The 22,110-nt window shown below is 35.1% G+C and overlaps 3 protein-coding genes across 3 annotated transcripts; 1 reads left to right on the top strand and 2 right to left on the bottom strand.

Moving 5' to 3' along the window:
* Positions 1-12: 12 nt before the first annotated feature.
* LOC132746780 (uncharacterized) lies at positions 13-4,519 on the top strand. Its single transcript, XM_060736029.1, has 2 exons — positions 13-338; positions 3,466-4,519. The coding sequence occupies exons 1-2, from the start codon at positions 212-214 to the stop codon at positions 4,455-4,457; spliced, it is 1,119 nt and encodes a 372-aa protein (XP_060592012.1). The 5' UTR covers positions 13-211; the 3' UTR covers positions 4,458-4,519.
* Positions 4,520-9,374: 4,855 nt separating this feature from the next.
* Positions 9,375-11,202, bottom strand: LOC132746786 (proton-coupled folate transporter-like). The gene is made up of 3 exons (XM_060736036.1): positions 10,296-11,202; positions 9,913-9,996; positions 9,375-9,460 (listed from the first exon to the last, which is right to left on the bottom strand). The coding sequence occupies exons 1-3, from the start codon at positions 11,200-11,202 to the stop codon at positions 9,375-9,377; spliced, it is 1,077 nt and encodes a 358-aa protein (XP_060592019.1).
* Positions 11,203-12,851: 1,649 nt separating this feature from the next.
* On the bottom strand, positions 12,852-21,670 carry LOC132746772 (lysosomal proton-coupled steroid conjugate and bile acid symporter SLC46A3-like). The gene is made up of 4 exons (XM_060736023.1): positions 20,182-21,670; positions 19,647-19,730; positions 18,692-18,848; positions 12,852-13,260 (listed from the first exon to the last, which is right to left on the bottom strand). The coding sequence occupies exons 1-4, from the start codon at positions 21,380-21,382 to the stop codon at positions 13,209-13,211; spliced, it is 1,494 nt and encodes a 497-aa protein (XP_060592006.1). The 5' UTR covers positions 21,383-21,670; the 3' UTR covers positions 12,852-13,208.
* Positions 21,671-22,110: the final 440 nt, after the last annotated feature.

Below are 22,110 nucleotides of genomic sequence, written 5' to 3'. Positions count from 1 at the left end.
TAAATAATCTGCATAGAATAACACGACACAATACGAACACACATTATTCTTATAGAACAGTGTAAACACGAGATACAAAACTAGTTATACATCGATAAATAGTAGTCCGTATAGAACATTACCATTTTAGAGTGTACGGGGCTACTAAATATCTTATGTCGGACAGAGTTAAATAATGTTTATAAGTGAGATGAATTAACGCTTGGATATCATGACAATTCCAAACAAATTAAGGGCTGCCAGACGACGACTTCTCGGCGTGAATAAAAAGAAAATCGCCGGGATATGCTTATTGTGTTATCTGCTATATAAAATGACGATCCTCCGAATCTATTCAAGTAAGTAGAACACGTTTTTATCGCTTAATACTTGATATTAACTGAAATATTTTTAACATCCGCAACGGTTACTTTAAAACTCTTGAAAAGTCGTTTTTAGATGATCCATTTCATTTATATGTCTATAAACATTCGAGTATGGTAGCATATTTTCTAGCTGCTAATCGTTTTTAAATGGTTGAGTAAAGATTCAGCAAGATTTTAAATCCGAAACCAAAATAAAAGCATACACAGATTTTGGTATTTTAATTCGTGCTCAACGAAGTGTTTAATTTTCTATTTCAAATTGAATGACCGTATGCAACTTTATACATTATACACACAACGCACTTCAATATCCGCTTTTTTTTCTATATTTTCGAAATATGATATGTTGGATATTCAACAAATGAAATCCATGCCTAAACTTAGATGTGTTCAAGGACATTTATTTCTAACTGCTTTAAAGGGACTCCACTGACGTGTTTTTGTTTTTTTTTTGTTTTTGTTTTTTTTTGTTGTTGTTTTTTACATGATGGGACTGGAAATGATTTTTAGGGATTGATGTGCCATTTGCGAAGGTCTTGACCAAAGACTTGTGTGCATAATTTCAGACCATTCACTCTTTTAATTTTTCAGAGTAACTATTCATAATTATATTGTGAAAAATGGCTCAAAACTCAAAATCGCTGCAACGCTTTATCACTCATATCAGGCTAAGTAGAGCACACTAATACAATTTTCAATAAATTTCTGAGTATTTTTCTGAATAGCTTTTACATATCTTTCTGGTTTAGGTTGCTCAGCTGATCTATTTAAGAAATTCAAATTTCATGTTTTAGTTTGTTTTTTTTTATTGTCAGTGGAGCTTCTTTAAAGATACATGGATAAACAACATTTTTAATCACCAACATCTATAGGAATATTCCGCCATTGAGGCTGCATATGAAATAAGTTTGCAGTTTTAGATAAATACAATATGGAATGTTCTAGTAAACAAACAATATTGAACCAATTGATTTTTCTTATAGATCTACACATTTTTTGTTTACTTGTTCAATAATTTGGATTTATTTGAAATATTCGTTAAATCATTCAAACATGGCTAATGCTTATTAGAAATCAAAAAGAAAATTTCCTTTGTATTTTTTCTGTTTAAATGTGTATGCAAATTTTACAGAAACGCATCAATGGTTATCATTGGTTATAGGTTAATATTATCGAGCACTTTTCATATTGGCAATACGTTAGGACACGATTTTTGCGTGTTTGTATAGGTAATCAATAAATTTGAATAATAAACGAATATAAAACATACACAAAGAAATAACTTATGTTTACTTTGAAAAAAAAACCCAACCAAGGATAGAGCATTAATAATTTTGATAAAAAAAATCATTGAGTTGGAAGTACTTAGTATTGTAATATTATTGTTTGTATGGTTCTACAATAGATAACTATGGTGGCTGATTTGTGGCATATCTTTTTTCGCTCCTCGGGGCGCCAGGTGAAAACAGCAAAACACGACGAAGTAATGATTTTGTGGTAGTTTCGCTCCACGGGGCGCCAGTCGAAGACACAAGGATACGACAAAGTGGTATCATTGTCGTGTTTTTTTGCCTGGGTTCTAGCGGAGCAAAAACACGACATGGCGCATATCAGCCACCATATATAATATTGTCTAGTTTAAAGATCGGAATAAGGCAATATTTTATTGCTTCTCACACAAAAGTCAAGTAGCTATTTAGGTAAACATCACCTGATACAGTTTTGTTTGCTTATAGCTCAGCTATCGTCTTCCTTTCGTTTCCGTTCATTGATATCTTCTTTTTTCCGAACGTTACAGCATATCATTTGTACATAGCTCTTAACGAGTGGCTACACAATTTTTAGAATTTAAAGTGATCAATTCTTATGTCGAAAAGGTGTTTAATTTTTTTAATTCCGTTTTTAATTATTATGTTAATATTGTAAAAAAATGAATAGTAATGAAATGTTTTATTATTATTATTTTTTATTGTGCATGTGCATACACGTGACAGAAAGATAGTGTACATGTGCATTTTAGTACATGTGCAGAAGTGCATAAACGTGAAAGAAAGTTTATGTCTACATTAAACTAAAGCCTGATTACAACTTTGTAAACAACTAATTAGAACAGAAAAGTCATAAAAAAACATAATTTCAAGTTTTTATAAACCGATTACGATTTTTTTTAAAAAGCCTAAATTTAACTCCAGAAAAAGAAAAAGGGACTTTATATACCCCTTATTAGACTAAAGTACTTAAAAATAGAACCTTATTAACCAAACCACTTGCCTTTACTGCTGTCGCTTCGATTTCCGGCAGAAACTCTGAATTCTTTCATATGAGGAAGTTATTCAGCTAGCTAACGAAACATCAGTGGTTCTACACATGTTCCTGAAATAATGCACGAAAGGACAACTAAGGTCTTCTTCCACCAGTAGAACTGGGAAGTCGCAATGTGACCTATACTGTGTTGATGCGACGTAAAACACAACCCAGAAATAACCCACTTAATACACCATACAGACAACAATGTCTTACTAAAAAAGATTTTGCAAATTCTTAATTAGGAGTTTTAAAAGTCAAATAAGCAGTTGTGTCCTAATTAGATCTTAACAAACTTTTTTAACCCCTTTTAAGCTTAGTTTTGGCATTATGAAGTTTAAATTAGGACGTAAAAACTCCTATTTAAAAAACTGTTAAGACCTAATTAGTATTAAGGCTTTATACCTCCTAATTTGGAGTTTATTATCCAAATTTCTATAACGCCTTACGGGTTACACAGTCTGAATTAGGCTTTTATATTTTAACTAATTTTTTTTAGTATGGAGTTAGGTTATTTTTAAAAAAAAACATTAAGACGTTCCGCTATAAACAAGCAAAGAACAGTTTAAAATTCTTAACAAAACAAATTCAATTAAATCTGACGGATAAAGTGAACTGTTGTCATGTTTTTGTCTGTAGTAATGAAGAATTTGTTGAAGAAAGAAAGATATTTTCTCTTAACTATTGTTAAACCAATCACACTGATGAATGTGTTACATTATTTTGTTCTCCTGTTTACATGTTTACACACTATTGTCTCCTATTTATCATATTTTTGTTGTTGTGTTTATTTCAGTTCCACTGCCTATGTCGGTAAACATTGACGATTACCAACCCTTCGAACCTGAGATAACCGCGGACTTTCCAACTGATGGTAGAAAAACGCCTCGGATCCCTCATATAATTCACCAGACGTATAAGACTGAACTCATTCCCCTGCATTACAAAGACATGGTAATGTCGTTTCACAAGTTTAATCCAAAGTGGGATTTTTACCTCTGGACGGATGCTTCTTCAAGAAAACTTGTTGCTGAGAAATATCCACATTTATTGAATGTTTGGGATTCTTACCCGTTAAATATACACAGAGCCGATGCTATACGATATATTGCGTTATATGAGTATGGTGGAATTTACGCGGATTTGGACATTGAATGCTTAAGACCACTTGCTGCGTTGACGAAAAAATATGCTTGCATTTTCCCAACCGAGCCGTTCGAATTCATCTCAATACATAACGACCTTCCATACCAGATCAACAATGCATTCATGCTTTGCAGAAAGGGGCATCCTTTTTTAAAACAGTTGATTGAAAGTCTGCCTGCGTACCGAATGATTCCAAAGATTATTGAAAGAACAGGCCCAATATTTGTTACAAGCCAGTTTGTTTTATACAATAGAATATTCACGTATTATGGTCCTTCGCAAAAGAAGAACGCAACTGAAAGTAATTCGCCGTATTTTTACAAAGGTGAACTGCCGGAAACGCATGAAAATGCCGTGTATGTACCGAACTCCAAATACTTCTTTTATGCTATTAATGACAATAATAATCGATTGTTTTGGATGCATTATAAATGTTATTCTAAGTTTTTGGATTTAGGTTATAATCAACAACGAGGTTGTATAGAACTAAAAAAGCGGGATAGTCGAGGAGGACCTAATAAATATGCCTTTGTAGAACATCTGTGGTATCAGGTATATAAACATGTTTGGAAAGGCTGGTTTAATAGTTTAGATCGACAATTTAATTTGTCAGATGAAATTAAAAAGTTAATTATATATTAAATTTAAATTACATGTTTGTTTCGTTTAAGGGTGGTGCTTACAATAAAAATGTTATGAATACACTGTTTTTTAGTCGACTTATCTTGTGACATAGCATTTATCTACATATATCTTCAGTTAACGGGAGATAAATCGATTACAAAATGTAAAGCATATATAAATAAAAAAAGTACTGGATTTTTTTTTGGATGCTAATCGAACTCCCCTCGTATACTTTCAAGATAGAACTCCAGCCCCCTTTTACCCCATTCCCCCATCCCATTCCTCCGAATCAATTTACGAATATATTTCTAAAGTTAACGTACATGCATTATGTTGAGATCAAGAACAAGTCGTTAAATTATTACAAGGTTTAAACTTTAAATTATACAAACTTAAAAGATTTTTTATCACTGCTGAAGAAGGCGCCGCAACTCTGATTATGATTCTGGTGCATGAGTAAGTCAACAAAGTCATATTTTCAGAGATTGTTTCGTTTACAATTTCTGATTTTGATGTATGAAAATTTCAAGGCTATATTACGAATAATCAGCCTAATGTCTAGATGCGTTGGAATGCGGAAAGGTGAGAAGAAGTCAATTGAATGATTTTAATGTTTATCTATTGTTTCAAAAATCCTTGAACTTTTAAAGGCGGCAAAATGCAATACCTGAATAAAAAGACCTGTCTGTGGCTTATTTGTTATATACACATTAATTTAAACGTGTACAGGATATCAAATAGCACAGTTTGTACAAAAATCCACATAGTGTTAGCATTGTATTCGCATCATTGATACCACAGACTTTAAACAAGTTAAATGTTGATGCTGCACATCAAAGACGCCGCCAATGATGTGACCAGTCACATGTAATTTTGAAAATCGTTCTTTATTACAGTTGATTATCCGAAAGCACTAATCTTTTTTTCTCCATATTCTTGGTATGTGCTCGTTGTTAAGTAATTCGGTTAATACTGCCTCAGTCGTTACCTTTCTCAGCCAACGGTCGACTTATAGACTGGCTTATTGGCGCGTTATTTATTATGTAAATAAAATTAGATATGGACAAAAAGAATATGATATTCAAACATGGCACCATCACTTCATTTAAACGTATATTTTATTTCATTAAAGCTCGGTAATATGTTGTACATCAGAAAAGCTATTTTTATTAGAAAATTTGAAAACAGTGTGATGTTGTTAAAACAAAACAACAATACCCCAAAACAAGTCTAAAATTTCCGCATTGCTGAATAGGCGAATGCATATCTACTAGACGCCGCGTGTACGCGGCGTCCAAGCTTTCCTCTATGCCCGGATATCGAACTTTGGACCTTTTATTCTAAAGACGCAAACTCTACCGCGTCTATATATATAAAAAAATAGGGCTATACTAAACCAGTACCAAGGATCTATCACAGGGGCTTTCATCTTGAAAAGATCTCCATGACCCTTATACATTAGGCTGTCAGCCTTCTTAACAGTAAATCCTTATTGCTTTAGAGAAAAACAGTAAATCCTTATTGCTTTAGAAAAAAACACAGAAGATCCCTATTGCTTAAGAGAAAAACGATTATTATGTATCTAGTGATACAAGAATGAAGAAAGGATATTAGAAAACGCATGTGTTCGCATTTTTCACGGCATGTTGAAAACGGCTAAAGGGAAGTAACCCAATCAGATATATATAGTCATCAAGATATAAAGGTAGTCTCCCTTTTTTAAAAAATATCGCCATTTAAAACGACAACAAACAACAAAAACAATAATTTAAGAATATCAATTAACGCATCTTTTTTCTAATCTAAAACAAACATGATGAATTTAATTGTGTCAATTCTAGATAGATGCATTTTCAAAACTTTTTTTCAGTAAGTTATGAACATATGTTAGAAATGAAAAAAAAAACAACAAAAAACAAAAAAAAACACGTTTTTGAATCTACCCAATGATGCCCGTTTTTGTTTGTTGTGTTGTTGTTGTTGTTTTTTTTATCACAAAGAAAAGGACATCGAAGAATTCTAAACCGATAAGCGCAGAACCGGTTTTGAATAAACATGTACCAAATCGACTTGAAATAAAACTTAAATATACTTTAAAAGTACAATTAAATAAAATTATGTCAAGGGAATTGATTATAACTTTGTCTTGTCTGTGTAAGATATAGAACGAACTGTTGTCATTTCTTTCCGCTTTTCTGCTTCTTTAGTCCACTTGCCAAACTTTAGAAACCTGTAATGATAAATCTGCGTAAATACACATATTCAGGAAAAAGAAACAACAAACAAACATACCAACAAAACACACATAATATGAGCCGCGTCATGACAAAACAAACATAACGGGTTTGCGACCAGCATGGATCCAGACCAGCCTGCGCATCCGCACAGCCTGATCAGGATCCATGCTGTTCGCTTACAAACTCTATAACAAGTAGAGAAACTGATAGCGAACAGCATGGATCCTGATCAGACCCTGTGAATGCACAGGCTGGTTTGGAACCATGCTGGTCGCAAACCCATTATGTTGGTTTTGTCATGACGCGGCTCAATTATATTTGATTAAATTAACGGCTAAGATCAATAGAGAGATCACCGGAATAGTCATCAAGGGGCAGTTGGTTTTATCCTCAGTCGAGGCAGAATCTCTCCATGTCAATGTATCTTAGAGATTGAGTCTTCTGGTCATTTGTCTCTCATCGCTGATTCAAAAATTACAATGTGATATTAGTAGTCGATCACTTGTTGAGGAATTGGTAATTAGTGGTTAGTTATCCAGGAAATCCGATAATAGGATCGACTGCCGGGATATGACCAAAAACACGTGTTAACATTGGCATAGAAACGAGCATCAATAATTACAAGTTTACGACACAACTATATTTGCTTTGTTTATGTTGATACTGAAAATTGCAAAGCAGGCCAAGTCCATTATAAAAGTAAAACAGGACAATGGTTGAACAATTTTAAAGTGACACATTATAGTTTCCTATCTAAATCGATATATTCTATCGAATTTGATCATAATTTTTGTCGTTCATGATATTTTCTAAAAAAATGTGATATGCCCTTTTTGTTACCATCTAGTGCCCGAGAAAACTTTGTTAAATTTGATCTACTAAATATCTCCTTTAATGATCCTTTGACGCTTTATTTGAGCCGCGTCACGACAAAACCAACATAATGGGTTTGCGACCAGCATGGATCCAGACCAGCCTGCGCATCCGCGCAGTCTGATCAGGATCCATGCTGTTCGCTATCAGTTTCTAAACTTGTTATAGAGTTTGTAAGCGAACAGCATGGATCCTGATCAGACTGTGCGGATGCGCAGGCTGGTCTCGATCCAGGCTGGTCGCAAACCCATTATGTTGGTTTTGTCGTGACGCGGCTCATTTTATTTGAATGGCGAAAAAATATAGATGTCAGCTAGTTAATCATAATTTTAGTTATGATGATATCTTTTTGCTTATGTAATACAAAAATTCCTACATTTTATCTCTACAGTATACCCACAATATGCAAAAGGATTGGACCACATTTTTTTACCACTTCATAAGGACCCTCTCCTGTCAAAAACAAGTTCGAAATCCGCTCAAAAGTATACTTTAAGTAATTGCAAATTTACATAAATCTAAAACTTAACTGAATGTACTTTTAAAGATCCTGTTACACATTTTTTGATGGTTTTATATCATAAATATAATGCTCATATAAAGATTTATCAATATTGTAAGTTCCAAAAAGCAATATTTGTAAAGATATTGCCGAATTTACATTTCATGTTTATAAAGAGAGGTAATGAGAGCATTTATTTTTACTAAGTCTAAGTCAATTTTTTCAATAGAAAAAATGAGAATGATAACATAATATATTGCCAGTAGCATATTTTACATATTCTTCGATGTTTGAAAATTGGTTGTAGAAGCATAATAATACGATACATAAAAAATTTCATTAAAGGTGTGGCTACAACTTAAATACAACATACAGGATCTTTAAATTGCCTCTTTTTGAAGATAAATACATACTATGTTTATATAAGCCACGAGTATTACATTTAGAAGAGAGCAGAGAGAGAGAGAGAGAGAGAGAGAGAGAGGGAGAGATGACGGAGAGGAGAGAGGGAGAGAGAGAGAGAGAGAGAGAGAGACGAAGAGAAAGAGAGGAGAGAGAGAGAGAGAGAGAGAGAGAGAGAGAGAGAGAGAGAGAGAGAGGGAAAGAGAGAGAGAAGGGAGAGAGAGAGGAGAGAGGAGAAGAGAGAGACGAGAGAGACGAAGCTGTTACTTATACAATCTGCATTAAGATTGTATCTTATATAAAATATAAATCTCTCAATATTGGCATTAAAACCAATATATATACATATTTAGAGGTAAACAATATACAGGGGTTATTCTTAAGGTTTAGATTTCCACTGTACCAGTGTGTACATGTAAGCTCAAAGCCAACTTAAGTTGTGTCTATGTTTCTTTTTTTTGACATTATAACTAAAAATGATTAATTGCAAAATTCCACGACTGGTTGAAAATGACAGACTTTATTTGGAATTGGGGAAGGGAGGAACCTTGCCAAAACCCCGCCGTTTTATAAAACCCCCAAAAAAAATAGTAACATTTAAATTTGGTTTTTTGTAAAAAAACTTATGGCCGCGTCGACAAAACCCCAACAAGGGTTTGCGCCGCATTGATCCGACCGCTTGCGCATCCGCGCGTCTATCGGATCCATGCTGTTGTTTAAAAAAACCCCTATAAAAAGTGAGTAACTGATAGGGGGAAAAACATAAACCCTGATCGACTGCGCGGGGCAGGCGGTTGGATCATGTGGTCGAAACCCCCTTTTTTGGTTTTGTAGACGCCCCAAAAATTGAAAAACAGGTAACTTAAAAAAAAAGCAGAAACTAGCGGTTGAAAGGCTCGTAAAAACGCGCACCCGGGGTTTCTAACCGTTTTCTGGTGATACGTTAAAAATGACTTTTGCAAAAGGTGCACTTTGGTTTAAAACTGATATGCTTGCCGCAAGAGCCCCTAAGATGAAAACAACGAAAATGGTATCAACGACAAGAGCTATAAAACGAAAAGAAGTCAAGAAAAAAGAATTCTTGTTTATAGAAATTTTTATTTGAACAGAAAGACCAATTTAATAAGAAACTTGTTGGACACTTAAACTTAAGATATTTGGGCTACTGCTTCTAATGCTGCCGCTGCCTGCGCTGCTATTATTGCTACCAACATTACCATCACCCTTATATACAAATGCTATCATCATTATTTTTATCATTATTATCATAGAGATAATTAATCTCGAGACCACGATATATTATTCAATTTCCTTTCATTGTTCATTATCTCATTGCCAAGAGGAGATAATATGAAAAACAATCTTGCATGTCACCCCTATGCTTCTGCAGCCGAAAGCTCAAAAACTAAAAAATGTGGTGAAAGAAATGAACAGAAGCCAAATAAGACCACTTGCATACCTTGCCTGTCAGGGGTTGTCATTATGGACATAATACTTCTTATCATTGGAATTGTTAATAGTCCAAGAGAGCCAACCAGTGACACTGAAATAAAAGCATAACATTTCTCAAATATTACGATGAATTGTACAAGACCAGCAAAACCTAGCTATCACCTCGTCCGATATAGGTTTAACCGCTCTATACTCATCCAATAAAATACAGTATTGTACTTAACCATATGTTTTCTAAGACAATCCAAATAGCATACAGAGTTTTCCTGCATACATGTTTCGTTTTTATAAAATAAAAATGAATAAACTCTGTTTATTCTTAGACTGTTATGAGATTTTTAAAAGTGGCGGAAAATGACGACATCTGTCGTTAAGATTGAGACAACATACCTACATAGATCATTATATCATTGGTCGACAATCCTTCAATGACATAAGCGACAGCAAGCGAAATGCTACCGATAATAGCTATAGAGGTATCTTCAAGAAATAATTTGAGAATTGCGATAGAAAACATCCCAACAACCTGAAATAGCGCCATTTTTATTGTACTGAATATTCCAATCTTCTGGGGTGTCCAACAAAAAGGTGCATTTAGTAGGTATAATAATTCAATGCTGGAGCGCCCAAGTACTGTTAACATTGTGAAAAAGAATATAAGTAAAGCTAATATGTATTTCAACCTAAGCCCATCATTCCATGATGCGTAGTAAAATTCCACTGCTTGCCGTTGGTTCTTGCATCGATCCGAGGACACTATGCGTTTATACTTTGGATAAGATTCGGGTAATACGAACACGGTTATCACGATTGCAGTTACGATAAGCGCTGCCGATACCCACAGTGGACTTTTAAAACCATATTCTTGCAGAAGAAAGCCTCCAATAAGCGTTGATAGAGATACACCTAATCCGATACAAACCTCATTTAGGACAATACCTATTGCACGATTCTTCCTGTTTGTTATGTCTGAAACATAGGCATAGCTAGCGAGGAGCCATGAAAATACCTGACCACTGATCCCTTCGACTGCGAACGCGATGTTAAATAGTCCCAAGTCCATCGTTGTGTATATACCAAGAACACATATTAATACGCGCAGTAACGTACCAGTCATTGCAATGATCATTAAGAACTTACGGCCAAATCTGTCAGTGTAGGAACCAAATACGATATTTACAGCAATTGAAGGCACACTTGATGCAATATTAAACACAAGATTGTAGCCGGCTGCAAGCTCTTGTACGAGCGTCAATCGCGTAAAATCCTCGCGACTAGCATTTTCTGAATTGACCATCGTTACCTGTTTGAATTTACTTGGTTTGTGTCTATTTAAATTTTTTAAGTTTTTCCCAATCCAAAAAATTTCCCAGGGACACCCCAGTAAAAAGAGCCCAAGACCCCCGCAACCAGGGGCGCCTGTTCTGTCGTAACCTATCTTCTTTCATCACGTTTTTTCCCTGCCCTTTATTGAGTTTTCTGTTTTTTTAGATTAAACCTCCCATTTAAAGATGATACATACTGGGTAGTGTTTTATATATTATTTTTTTTTATAAGGTAGATATTGTCATAAAGAAAAGCCCGCCTGTTTTTGTACTTATAATAAAGTTGATTCCCCAAGTGCTAAGGGGAAAAATCCCCAATTTATATATCTTTAATTTTGTCAACAAAAAACAAAACTGTCTTTTTAAAAATTGCACCTTTTAAAATGACTAAAAAATAAAAAAATTTTAAGGAAATTTGCTGAAAATTTTTTCGGGGGAATTCACACTCATTTTACTTAGTTGCCCCGAAGAAACCAAAAAATCTTTTTAAGCTTGAAGAAAATAATTCCCTTTTAAACAAAACAAATTTAGCATGTAAAGGGTATGAATAATGAACGTTAGTCTTTGCTCTACTTTTTCATCCAATGATAATGGCTTAATTAATTTTAAAAATTCTAACAGTCTTTTTTTTTGGTGGCGTTTATTGTACCATTCATTTTATTCAAATCAGGTCATATTATCATAATAACAGTTGCACTATTTGTCTTTTTAGTCCATTTATGTCGATAGGTGGAGCCTTGGACTGTGAATTAGGCGATCCGGGTTCGATTCCCGGAAGGTGCAGATCACTTTCGTTGTAATTGACCATGAAATCCTTTATGTGGCCATTCGAATTGTACCTCTTCTGAGAAATGTACAGAAGTTATCAATTCCTTGCAAAAATGAAGGCAACTGGTACTGGTAAACTGCTTGAGAGCCTGCCCAGGAACCATGCGGTGGCTTAAATGAGCTCTGGTAAATTTATATTGTGGAACAATAAGCAGGAGCTTTTCTTCTGTTGCATTTTGGCATTAGGCATTAAGTACAGTTATAGTGATTTAGTATTTTGTATGGAAGTCAAAATACTTCTTTGTTTACATGTTGCTACCTTTATGGCAAATAATTTCAAATTTAGCGCTATTTTCCTTGTGAAACGAGCATCTACTATGCTCTTAATCCATTTCTTAAACAATTAAAAAAAACATGTTTGTCCTTTCTAAAGAAGGAAAAAAAGTTGTTTCTGATGAATAATGTACCTTTTTATTATTCGGACATGTGTTTGATTTTATACAGAATATAACATACTTTAAGACTTTTTATTAAATGACAACATATAATTATTAAAATTTTTGCATAAAATAAAACTTAATAATAAATAATATTTGCATAAGGCTTATATAATTTACAATAATTTATATTAATCGGAAAAAAAATCGTTATTACAAAGCATGTACTAGGTTTTTTAAACTGACATAATTATTTTTGTTATCTAAAGTTATATTGGCGGCCTTATGATATATTTCTCATTTTTTAAAATATAGTTTTGAAAATGAAAAAACCCCATTTATGAATTCAACTGGGGATGTTTATGAATGTTTTAAAATTTATTTAAAAGTATTTTAATAAAAAAATAATAAAAAATATGAGAGTTGCTGATAAAAGTGCCCAACTTAATTCAACAACTGTAACTGACGATTTCAATTTTGTATTTCTGTCGTAAAACCAAAAGTTTCCATATGATTTATCACCACATTCATAAGCTTACATGTAATTCATTTATTTTATTTTTTCACAATAAAACTGCAACATTTAGAAAAAAAAGAATATTCCCCTAGTCTCCATATCACTATGTAGTACAAGTACACTAGATAACGATAACTTCAGAAAATCCTATAGAAAACAAAACCGTTGGTACAAAATAACTACGGACGTCACGTTTTGCCGCTTATTATTAGTCCAAGGGAGACAACTAAGTAGGGCATATTCGTGTAAACGTGTTTTACTCGGTGAACACCTTTTTCTTTGACCCTCTTGAGCCTATTGTGAAGATACTGAAAAACATTAAAAAAATGTTTGTTATTGTGTCAGTAAGAAATAAAAGTTGCACTAAGTACAAACTTATGTAAATGGCAAAAACATAACATAATTACAGTCGTATGTGAGAAGTTAGCAGTTAACAGTGAGCTAAGCAAAAAGGCATTACGATTTATATAGGGAAAACAATGATCTGCTGTTATGCTCAGCTGGGTAAGCAATCTAGCAGAGCATTCCAAAATAAAGTGTAGAAAATGCTTTGCTGGTATGCTCAGCTGGGTAAGCAATCTAGCAGGCCATTTACTAAATATAGTGTAAAAAATGCTCTGCTGGTATGCTCAGCTGGCTAGGCAATCTAGCGGGGCGTTCCAAAATATAGCGTAAAAATGCTCTGCTGGTATGCTCAGCTTGCTAGGAAATCCAGCAGGCATTCCTAAATATAGTGTAAAAAAAAACTCTGCTGTTATACTCAGCTGGCTAAGCAATCTAGCGGGCATTCCAAAATAGGGGTGTAAAAAGCTCTGCTGTTATGCTCAGCTGGCTAAGCAATCTAGCGGGGGTATTCCAAAAAATAGTGTAAAATGCTCTGCTGTTATGCTCAGCTGGCTAAGCAATCTAGCGGGCATTCCAAAATATAGTGTAAAAATGCTCTGCTGTTATGCTCAGCTGGCTAAGCAATCTAGCGGGGCATTCCAAAATATAGTGTAAAAATGCTCTGCTGTTATGCTCAGCAGGCTAAGAAATCTATCGGGACATTTCAAAATATAGTGTAAAAATGCTCTGCTGTTATGTTCAGCTTGGTAAGCAATCTAGCGGGGCATTCCAAAATATAGTGTAAACATGATCTGCTCGTATGCTCAGCTGGCTAGGCAATCTAGCAGGGCATTCCTAAATATAGTGTAAAAATGCTTAGCTGTTTATGCTCAGCTGGCTAAGCATCTAACGGGACATTCCAAAAATAGTGTAAAAATGCTCTGCTGAGTTGCTTAGCTGGCTAGGCAATCTAGAAGGGCATTCCTAAATATAGTGTTTAAAATGCTCAGCTGGCTAGAAAATCCAGCAGAGCATTCCTAAATATAGTGTAAAAATGCTCTGCTGGCAAGCTCAGCTGGCTAAGCAATCTAGCAGAGCGTTCCAAAATATAGTGCGAAAAATGCTGTGCTGGTATGCTCAGCTAGCTAAGCAATCTAGCAGGGCATTCCTAAATATAGTGTTAAAAATGCTCAGCTGGCTAGGCAATCCGGCAAGGCATTCTGAAAATTAGTGTAAAAATGTTCTGCTGGAATGCTGAGCTGTCTAGGCAAACTAGCAGGGCATTCTTAAATAAAGTATATAATTTCGTTGGTCTGCAAACAGATTATTTGGCTGTCGTAGACTTTCTGAAATATTTTAGTGCCAATGCAGATAATGACATTTTTGACTTCTACGGGACCCTCAAGTGTCTATTTCTTTTGGTCTCTGACTGATTCTGGGACGATCGCAGACTTTCAGGAATTTTTGGTGTTAATGCAGATAATGACATTTGTGAATTTTAGGACCATCCAGAGTCCATTTCGTTGGTCTGCGAATGTTTCTGGAACACTCGCAGACTTTCAGAAATGTTCGATGCCAATGGAGATAATGACATTTTTACTTCAAAGGACCCTCCTGAGTCTATTTCGTTGGTCTGCGAACTGATTCTGAGTCACTCGCAGACTTTCAGGAATTTTGGTGTCAATGCAGAAAATGATATTTCTGACTTACTGGACCTTTCTGAATCCATTTTTTTGGTCTGCGACTGATTCTGAGGCACTCACAGACTTTCAGGAATTTTGATGTCAAGGCAGATAATGACATTTTTTACTTCTAGGGACCATCCAGGGTCCATTTTTTTGGTCTGCGACTTAATCTTGGACAGTCACAGACTTTCAGGAATTGTTGGTGCCAATAGAGATAATTACAATTAATGACATTTTTGACCACCCAGAGTCTTTTTCGTTGGTCTGCGACTGATTATAGGGCACTTGCAGACTTTCAGGAATTTTTGGTGCTAATGCAGATAATGACATTTTAGGGTAAAAATGCTCTGCTTATGACTAAGGGTCCTTAAAAGTAAAAAAGTCATGATCTGCAATGGCACTAAACATCCTGAAAGTCTGCGAGTCTCAAGGAATCAGTCGCAGACCCAAGAAATGTAATTTGGCGGTTCCCTAAAAGTCAGAAATGTCATTATCTCCATTGGCATCAAAATACCTGAAAGTCTGCAAGTGTCCCAAAATCAGTCGCAGACCAGCGAAATGAACTCTGGGGGGTCGTTAGAAGTCAAAAATGTCATTATCTCCATTGGCACCAGAGATTCCTGAAAGTCTGCGAATGTCCCAGATTCAGTCGCAGACCATAAAAATGGACTCTGGCGGGTCCCTAGAAGTAAAAATTGCCATCATCTCTATTGGCACCAAACTTTCCTGAAAGTCTGAGAGTGTCCAACAATACGCTGCAGGCCAATGAAATGTACTCTTAAAGGTCCCTAGAAGTCAAAAATATGAATATTTCCATTGGCACCAACCATTCCTGAAAGTCTGCGAGTGTCCAAGAATCAGTCGCAGACGACCAAAATGGACTCTTGAGGGTCCTTAGAAGTCTTAATTGTCAATATCAGCATTGGCACCACAATTCCTGAAAGTCTGCGAGTGTCCTTCAAAAAGTCGCAGGACAATGAAATAGTCTGTTAAAGGTCCTTAGAAGTCAAAAATATCATTATTTCTATTTGCACCAAAAATTCCTGAAAGTCTGCGAGTGCCTCAGAATTGCCTAGAAGTCGAAAATGTCAATAAAACTTTGGCAACAATAAATCCTGGAACTCAGAATCAGTCTGCCAACTGAGCATTCCACCAGAGCATTTTTTAACTATATTTCGGAATGCCTTGCTAGATTGCCTAGCCAGCTTAGCATTCCACCAGAGCATTTTTACACCATATTTAGTAATGCCCTGCTAGATTGCCTAGCCAGCTGAGCATTCCACCAGAGCATTTTTTCACTATATTAAGGAATGCTCTGCTATAGTGCCTAGCCAGCTTAGCATTTCAGCAGAGCATTTTTACACTATATTTCTTAATGCTCTGCTAGATTGCCTAGCAGCTTAGCATTCAACCAGAGCATTTTTACACTATATTTAGTAATGCCCTGCTAGATTGCCTAGCCAGCTTAGCATTCCAGAATAGCATTTGTACACTATATTTAGTAATGTCCTGCTCGACTGCCTAGCCAGCTTAGCATTCCAGCAGAGCATTTTTACACTATATTTAGTAATGCCCTGCTAGATTGCCTAGCCAGCTTAGCATTCCAGAATAGCATTTGTACACTATATTTAGTAATGTCCTGCTCGATTGCCTAGCCAGCTTAGCATTCCAGCAGAGCATTTTTACACTATATTTAGTAATGCCCTGCTAGATTGCCTAGCAGCTTAGCATTCCACCAGAGCATTTTTACACTATATTTAGTAATGCCCTGCTAGATTGCCTAGCCAGCTTAGCATTCAAGCAGAGCATTTTTACACTATATTTAGTAATGTCCTGCTAGATTGCCTAGCCAGCTTAGCATTCCAGAAAAGCATTTGTTCAATATATTTAGTAATGCCCTGCTAGATTGCCTAGCCAGCTTAGCATTCCAGCAGAGCATTTTTACACTGTATTTAGTAATGCCCTGCTAGATTGCCTAGCCAGCTGAGCATTCCAGCAGAGCATTTTAACACTATATTTAGTAATGTCCTGCTAGATTGCCTAGCCAGCTTAGCATTCCAGCAGAGCATTTTTTACACTATATTTAGTAATGCCCTGCTAGATTGCCTAGCCAGCTTAGCTAGCCAGCTGAGCATTCCAGCAGAGCATTTTAACACTATATTTAGTAATGCACGGCTAGATTGCCTAGCCAGCTGAGCGTTCCAGCAGAGCATTTTTTTCACTAAAGCTAGGAATGCTCTGCTAGATTGCCAAGACAGCTGAGTATTGCAGCAGAGCATTTTTACACTATATTTAGGAATGCCCTGCTAGATGCCCAAAACAGCTGAGCATTACAGCAGATCATTACCTTCCCTATATAAATTGAAATGCCTTTTTGCTTAGCTCACTGTTCACTGCTAACTTCTCACATACATTACAGTCCCATGAAATGTTTTAATAAGCGAGTCGCTATCATGGATAAGTAAAGAAGACTTTTTTCATTTTCTTCTGGTTGCATTGTAAATCACATTTATCATGTTGAAGTTCGTACTACAACTGTAATGGATAGGAGGCTATAGTATACCAAATATGCCTTAAACAGCAACTTTATCTAGATAAAACAAGTTTCAAGAGGGGCGATAAAGTCTTACAGGTCGTTATATTTTCTAAAATATTTTGCTCTTTTTTGCATATGATAAATTTCCTAAATTTTCATAAATAATTATTCATATAGTTACCTTACATTATAATAATCATTTACTAATTGCATCATGTACTTTAATTTTAAATTCATTTACATATAAATAAATAATAAAATAGTTACATATAACCTTTATCATAAACCGACTGTATCTCACTCGAATTGTTTCGAGCTGAACAAAAATCACAAAATTCAGAGGAAGAAATACAGTTTGTCGACCGATTATTAGAATATCATAAATGCTAGTTATAAAATCATAACAAATGTAGATTTCAGACATACTTAGAATCATTACACACGCATTGAGATATTTCATCTACCCAAGTTAGTCTTACTTTTTTAATCTCATTACATATATATCTCATTACATATATATCTCATTACATATATATCTCATTACATATATATTTCATTACATATATATCTCATTACATATATATTAAAATGGACCTGTCTATCTTTTAGCGAACACTGCGGGCCATGATTAAACGGCACGACTATGCCGGCTGAAAGTTGTCTTGGGTAAATTCTGTAACCGCCAACAAGCTAAAGCTAAGAGTTAAGCAGTAATAGAAAGAGCATCGAAACACGAGACTATCTACTTTGTACGAGATGGCGTAGGCCCCGAGTATAGACCAGATTGCGGAGTGTCTTGATGTTCTTTTCTTTTGTATCATAGACAGGTTCTCTGTCATCACAAGATGAAACCCTAGAAAAAATAACCAATGTACGAGCATCTGAATGTGATTTTTTAATCATTAACCCTTTCCATGTCGTCACAATAAGTAACCCCCAATTTGGATAAACCAATCAAACAAACATGCTCTTTTTTATCCCTGACAGACAGTGCGGTAACTGGAGTACGGGTAACTAATACCTGCACCCCAGTTAACACACAGTGTATGCATTAGTGTACGAGTATTCTGACATATTTTCAATAAAAAGGTCTCCAAACTATGACACAATTACTACGTTCCCTCGTGCAAATCTGATAGCCTCGTCTTTCGATGCTCTTTCTATTACTTATATTTATTATCGATGATTACTTACATCATAAGAATCATGCCAAAAACACTGAAGACAGCAAACAAAAGAAACGTAAAACCTCTCTGAATCTTTACTGTAGCTATATATACAGAATTGGAGGTCACTGCCCCTATACAATTAACCGCAGTCTCTACAGCTGAAACACTGGCAAACACAGCTCCTGCTCGAACAAACGTTCATAAAAATAAACAATATGTTACAGAACAAACAAATTCATAAAATCAGTCACATTACACATACAATAATTTCAGAAGACAAAAAAAAAGATCATTAAATAGATGAATCAAGGTGAAAATGGATCTTTTACCAAGTACAGCTAACAACAGAACAAAATTAAACTCTTCAGAAATAAGGTTAATATCATTAACACACCAGACCTGTTTAGTCAGACCAGTTTTGACAAATAAAAAAATGAATTGAGCCGCGTCATGACATAACCAACATAATGGGTTTGCGACCAGCATGGATCCAGACCACCTTGCGCATCCGCGCAGTCTGCTCAGGGTCAATGCTGTTCGCTGTCAGTTTCTCTACTTGCTATAGTGTTTGTAAGCGAACAGCATGGATCCTGATCAGACTGCGCGGATGCCATTATGTTGATCCTGATCCGACTGGCCGAATGCCATTATGTTGGTTTTGTCGTGACGCGGCTCAATTCTTGTATATTCATTGTAATTGTGTAACTTTTCAAAATACTTCACTAGAATTTATCAACCAACACATTTAACAAACAAAAAAATAATTCCTAGTTTGTAAACATCACAACTTTAATTAAACTCCCATCATTTTGAATATTTCATATTTAAAGAGCATTTATCAAAAGATATTTCAAGTGTGAAACAAAAATGTTCCAGCCCCATCAAAACTCAAAAGAATGATGAAAATGAAATACTATTCAAAACATGTTTATTATACAGTAGCGGAACCCTCGTGAATTTCGTGTATAAATTGTCCTCACCTTGTTTCTGTGGAGAGGTCATCTGAGATAATATAGAACGAATCATTGGTATAGTCAATAAACCAAACGTTCCAACTATTGCAACTGGAAATATAGCAAAATAACTAGTGTTAGAATATTCTTCATCAGATGCACATGTCGTTTTAGTCTTAACTTAATGATTCACAGCAAAAACGAATACAAAACTCAGATCCCAGGTATTTGATTCGTAAGAAACTGTCAAAGAATAATCACTGACCAATGAAAATGCTGAGATTTGAGACAGAACTCAGAAAAAAGTTATATAACCTTGAGTCTAGTTCCAGCCAATATAGTCTCTGACGTTGAAGTTTCCTGCTTAAAACTTCCATGATAAGATATCATAATAAGTATATATGTGAGAATATGTAACTACAATTTATATTTAGAACTTGGGAACTAAAAATTAATGAGTTCAATCTAGAATTGCAAAACTATTTGCGATCATACTGAAATATGTAGAGCTAACATCTAATAGTATCATAAAACGCAAGATATGTTGTTAAAAGACGCTTACCTAAATACATCATTAAATCGTTTGTAGCGTAAGCCTCTATGAAAAATGATGCTGCGTACGATACGCAACCTATAATCGCTATCATCTCGTCATTCATACAAATATGAAACAATTTCACGCTCATCATTCCAATTATTTGCTGTAGAGCCAACCTCAACGCTCCGAATACTCCAATTTTCGTTGGGTTCCAGCACAGAGGATAATTCAACAGATAAAGTCCTTCCATAGCGGTGCGACCAAATAAGTTATATACGGTAAACGAAAACACAAGAATTGTGGTGAAGTACATCCATCTACGACCAGCGTTTTTCTTGCTAAAGAAAAGATCGGACGCGTCTCTAAGATTTTCAAACTTTGAGGTATACTTTCTTTGATTGCGTATAGCTTTAGGGTAAGTCTCGGGTAAAAGGAATATCAGAAATAATGTAAAAACTAGTATTCCTAAAGAGATGTAAAATGGTATGAGGAATGAACCAGTTTCTTCTAGGATAAACCCGACTGCCAAGGTCGGGGCAACAGTGCCTAGTCCAAACGCCAACTCCACAATGACAATTCCTACAGATCGTGCTTTACCGTTTTCTGTTATGTCGGCGGCATAAAGGTACGTTATCTGAAAGATATTGAATATTTGTCCAGTACATCCTTCAAGAAAATAGCCCGCAATGTAATAATACAGCGGGAGGTCATAGTGCATCCCTACGATAGCCATAGACGTTCGTACTATTGTTCCAACACATGGAAGTATGAACAAGAACTTACGTCCAAAACGGTCTGTGTAAGCTCCTAGGATAAAGTTAGCGATTATAGACGTGAAGCCTCCAGACATGTAGAAATAAATGCCCCATATTGCCGCTTTTTGTTGAACGTCCTCCTGAATCCTAAAATTGTCTGATGATGTATTAACTTCACAATAAGCTGTAGTTTTGTTGACACGAATTCCAGGAAAGTTTTCGTTCTGTAGTTTAATGTATACGTATTGTCCAAATGATGCAAACGTCAGATTATACGCTGTCACAAACAGAAACGCTACAGGCCAGACGAGAAAATGCTGTCTGGTAATAATTTGATTTGGCGGGAGCATCAAATTATTCCCAGTAATACCGTCAATTGGTTTCTTCTCGTTTTCATGAGGCACGGCTGTATCAACTTCTGGCTCTATCAAAGGTGCATTTTCATCTATAACAATTCTATTTCCTTTCATTTTGAAAATCGTATTTGCAATTCTAATCAAGACATTTATATATTTTATCGTAATAACACAAAAAACTACAACACCTTATAACGGATATTCCGTGAACAATGATGGTTAATATTTTACATATATGTAAACAAATCCATTCAACACTGTTTCAATTTAGATTGTATATTTACATCATTTTATTTGGTATCATCGTTCTAATTTTTACCCTTGTCATAACGGCACATTCTAAACAATTTATATTTTATGTTCAACTTCATGGTGGGAATAAAAATAAAAAATTTAACTGATTGCATACTTGAATTCTTGATTTAATTTGAAAATTTATAAAAATGTACATTGTTATACTTGATTATTAAACTTTGACATTGTTTAAACAACAGATCTATCAAGAGGTGAGTATGTAGGAGATATTACACAATCGCACTTATTTACATCTGTACGATTAAACATTGTTATCTTTTACATTAAAATTTCAATTTTCAGCTTGGCGTACTTAACAAAAACAACGAGCAAAGAGTATATGCAGTTTTACGTTTGTAAATAATAATTGCAGATATAAACAAAATGAGCATACAAATCAGAATTGTTTTCAACAGAATACACTTGAAGATGCACTTTCTTGCTATTGATGCAACTTTTCGACTGCAAACAGAAAACATGATGACTGTTCGAGACTAATACATTCTGTAGTCTTCACATTAAACACGACACATATAAAGAAACGTTCA

This window comes from Ruditapes philippinarum, unplaced genomic scaffold (genome assembly GCF_026571515.1).
Source record: "Ruditapes philippinarum isolate M1 unplaced genomic scaffold, ASM2657151v2 ctg796_1_1_1_1, whole genome shotgun sequence".
NCBI classification, from domain to species: Eukaryota; Metazoa; Mollusca; class Bivalvia; order Venerida; family Veneridae; genus Ruditapes; species Ruditapes philippinarum.
Note: the sequence above shows the minus strand (reverse complement) of the source record. Positions and strands in the feature narration are given on the sequence as shown.

Bases quoted from the DNA above. Each gene is read 5' to 3' on its own strand.
- LOC132746780 (XM_060736029.1), top strand. From the start codon at position 212: ATGACAATTCCAAACAAATTAAGGGCTGCCAGACGACGACTTCTCGGC. The intron at 339-3,465 runs GTAAGTAGAACA...TGTTTATTTCAG, and splicing joins GATCCTCCGAATCTATTCAA to TTCCACTGCCTATGTCGGTA.
- LOC132746772 (XM_060736023.1), bottom strand. From the start codon at position 21,382: ATGAAAGGAAATAGAATTGTTATAGATGAAAATGCACCTTTGATAGAG. The intron at 19,731-20,181 runs GTAAGCGTCTTT...CTATATTTCCAG, and splicing joins CGATTTAATGATGTATTTAG to TTGCAATAGTTGGAACGTTT. The intron at 13,261-18,691 runs GTAAGTAATCAT...AATGTTTTTCAG, and splicing joins TTTGGCATGATTCTTATGAT to TATCTTCACAATAGGCTCAA.
- LOC132746786 (XM_060736036.1), bottom strand. From the start codon at position 11,202: ATGGTCAATTCAGAAAATGCTAGTCGCGAGGATTTTACGCGATTGACG. The intron at 9,997-10,295 runs GTATGTTGTCTC...CTTTTATTTCAG, and splicing joins TGATATAATGATCTATGTAG to TGTCACTGGTTGGCTCTCTT. The intron at 9,461-9,912 runs GTATGCAAGTGG...TTTTCATCTTAG, and splicing joins GACAACCCCTGACAGGCAAG to GGGCTCTTGCGGCAAGCATA.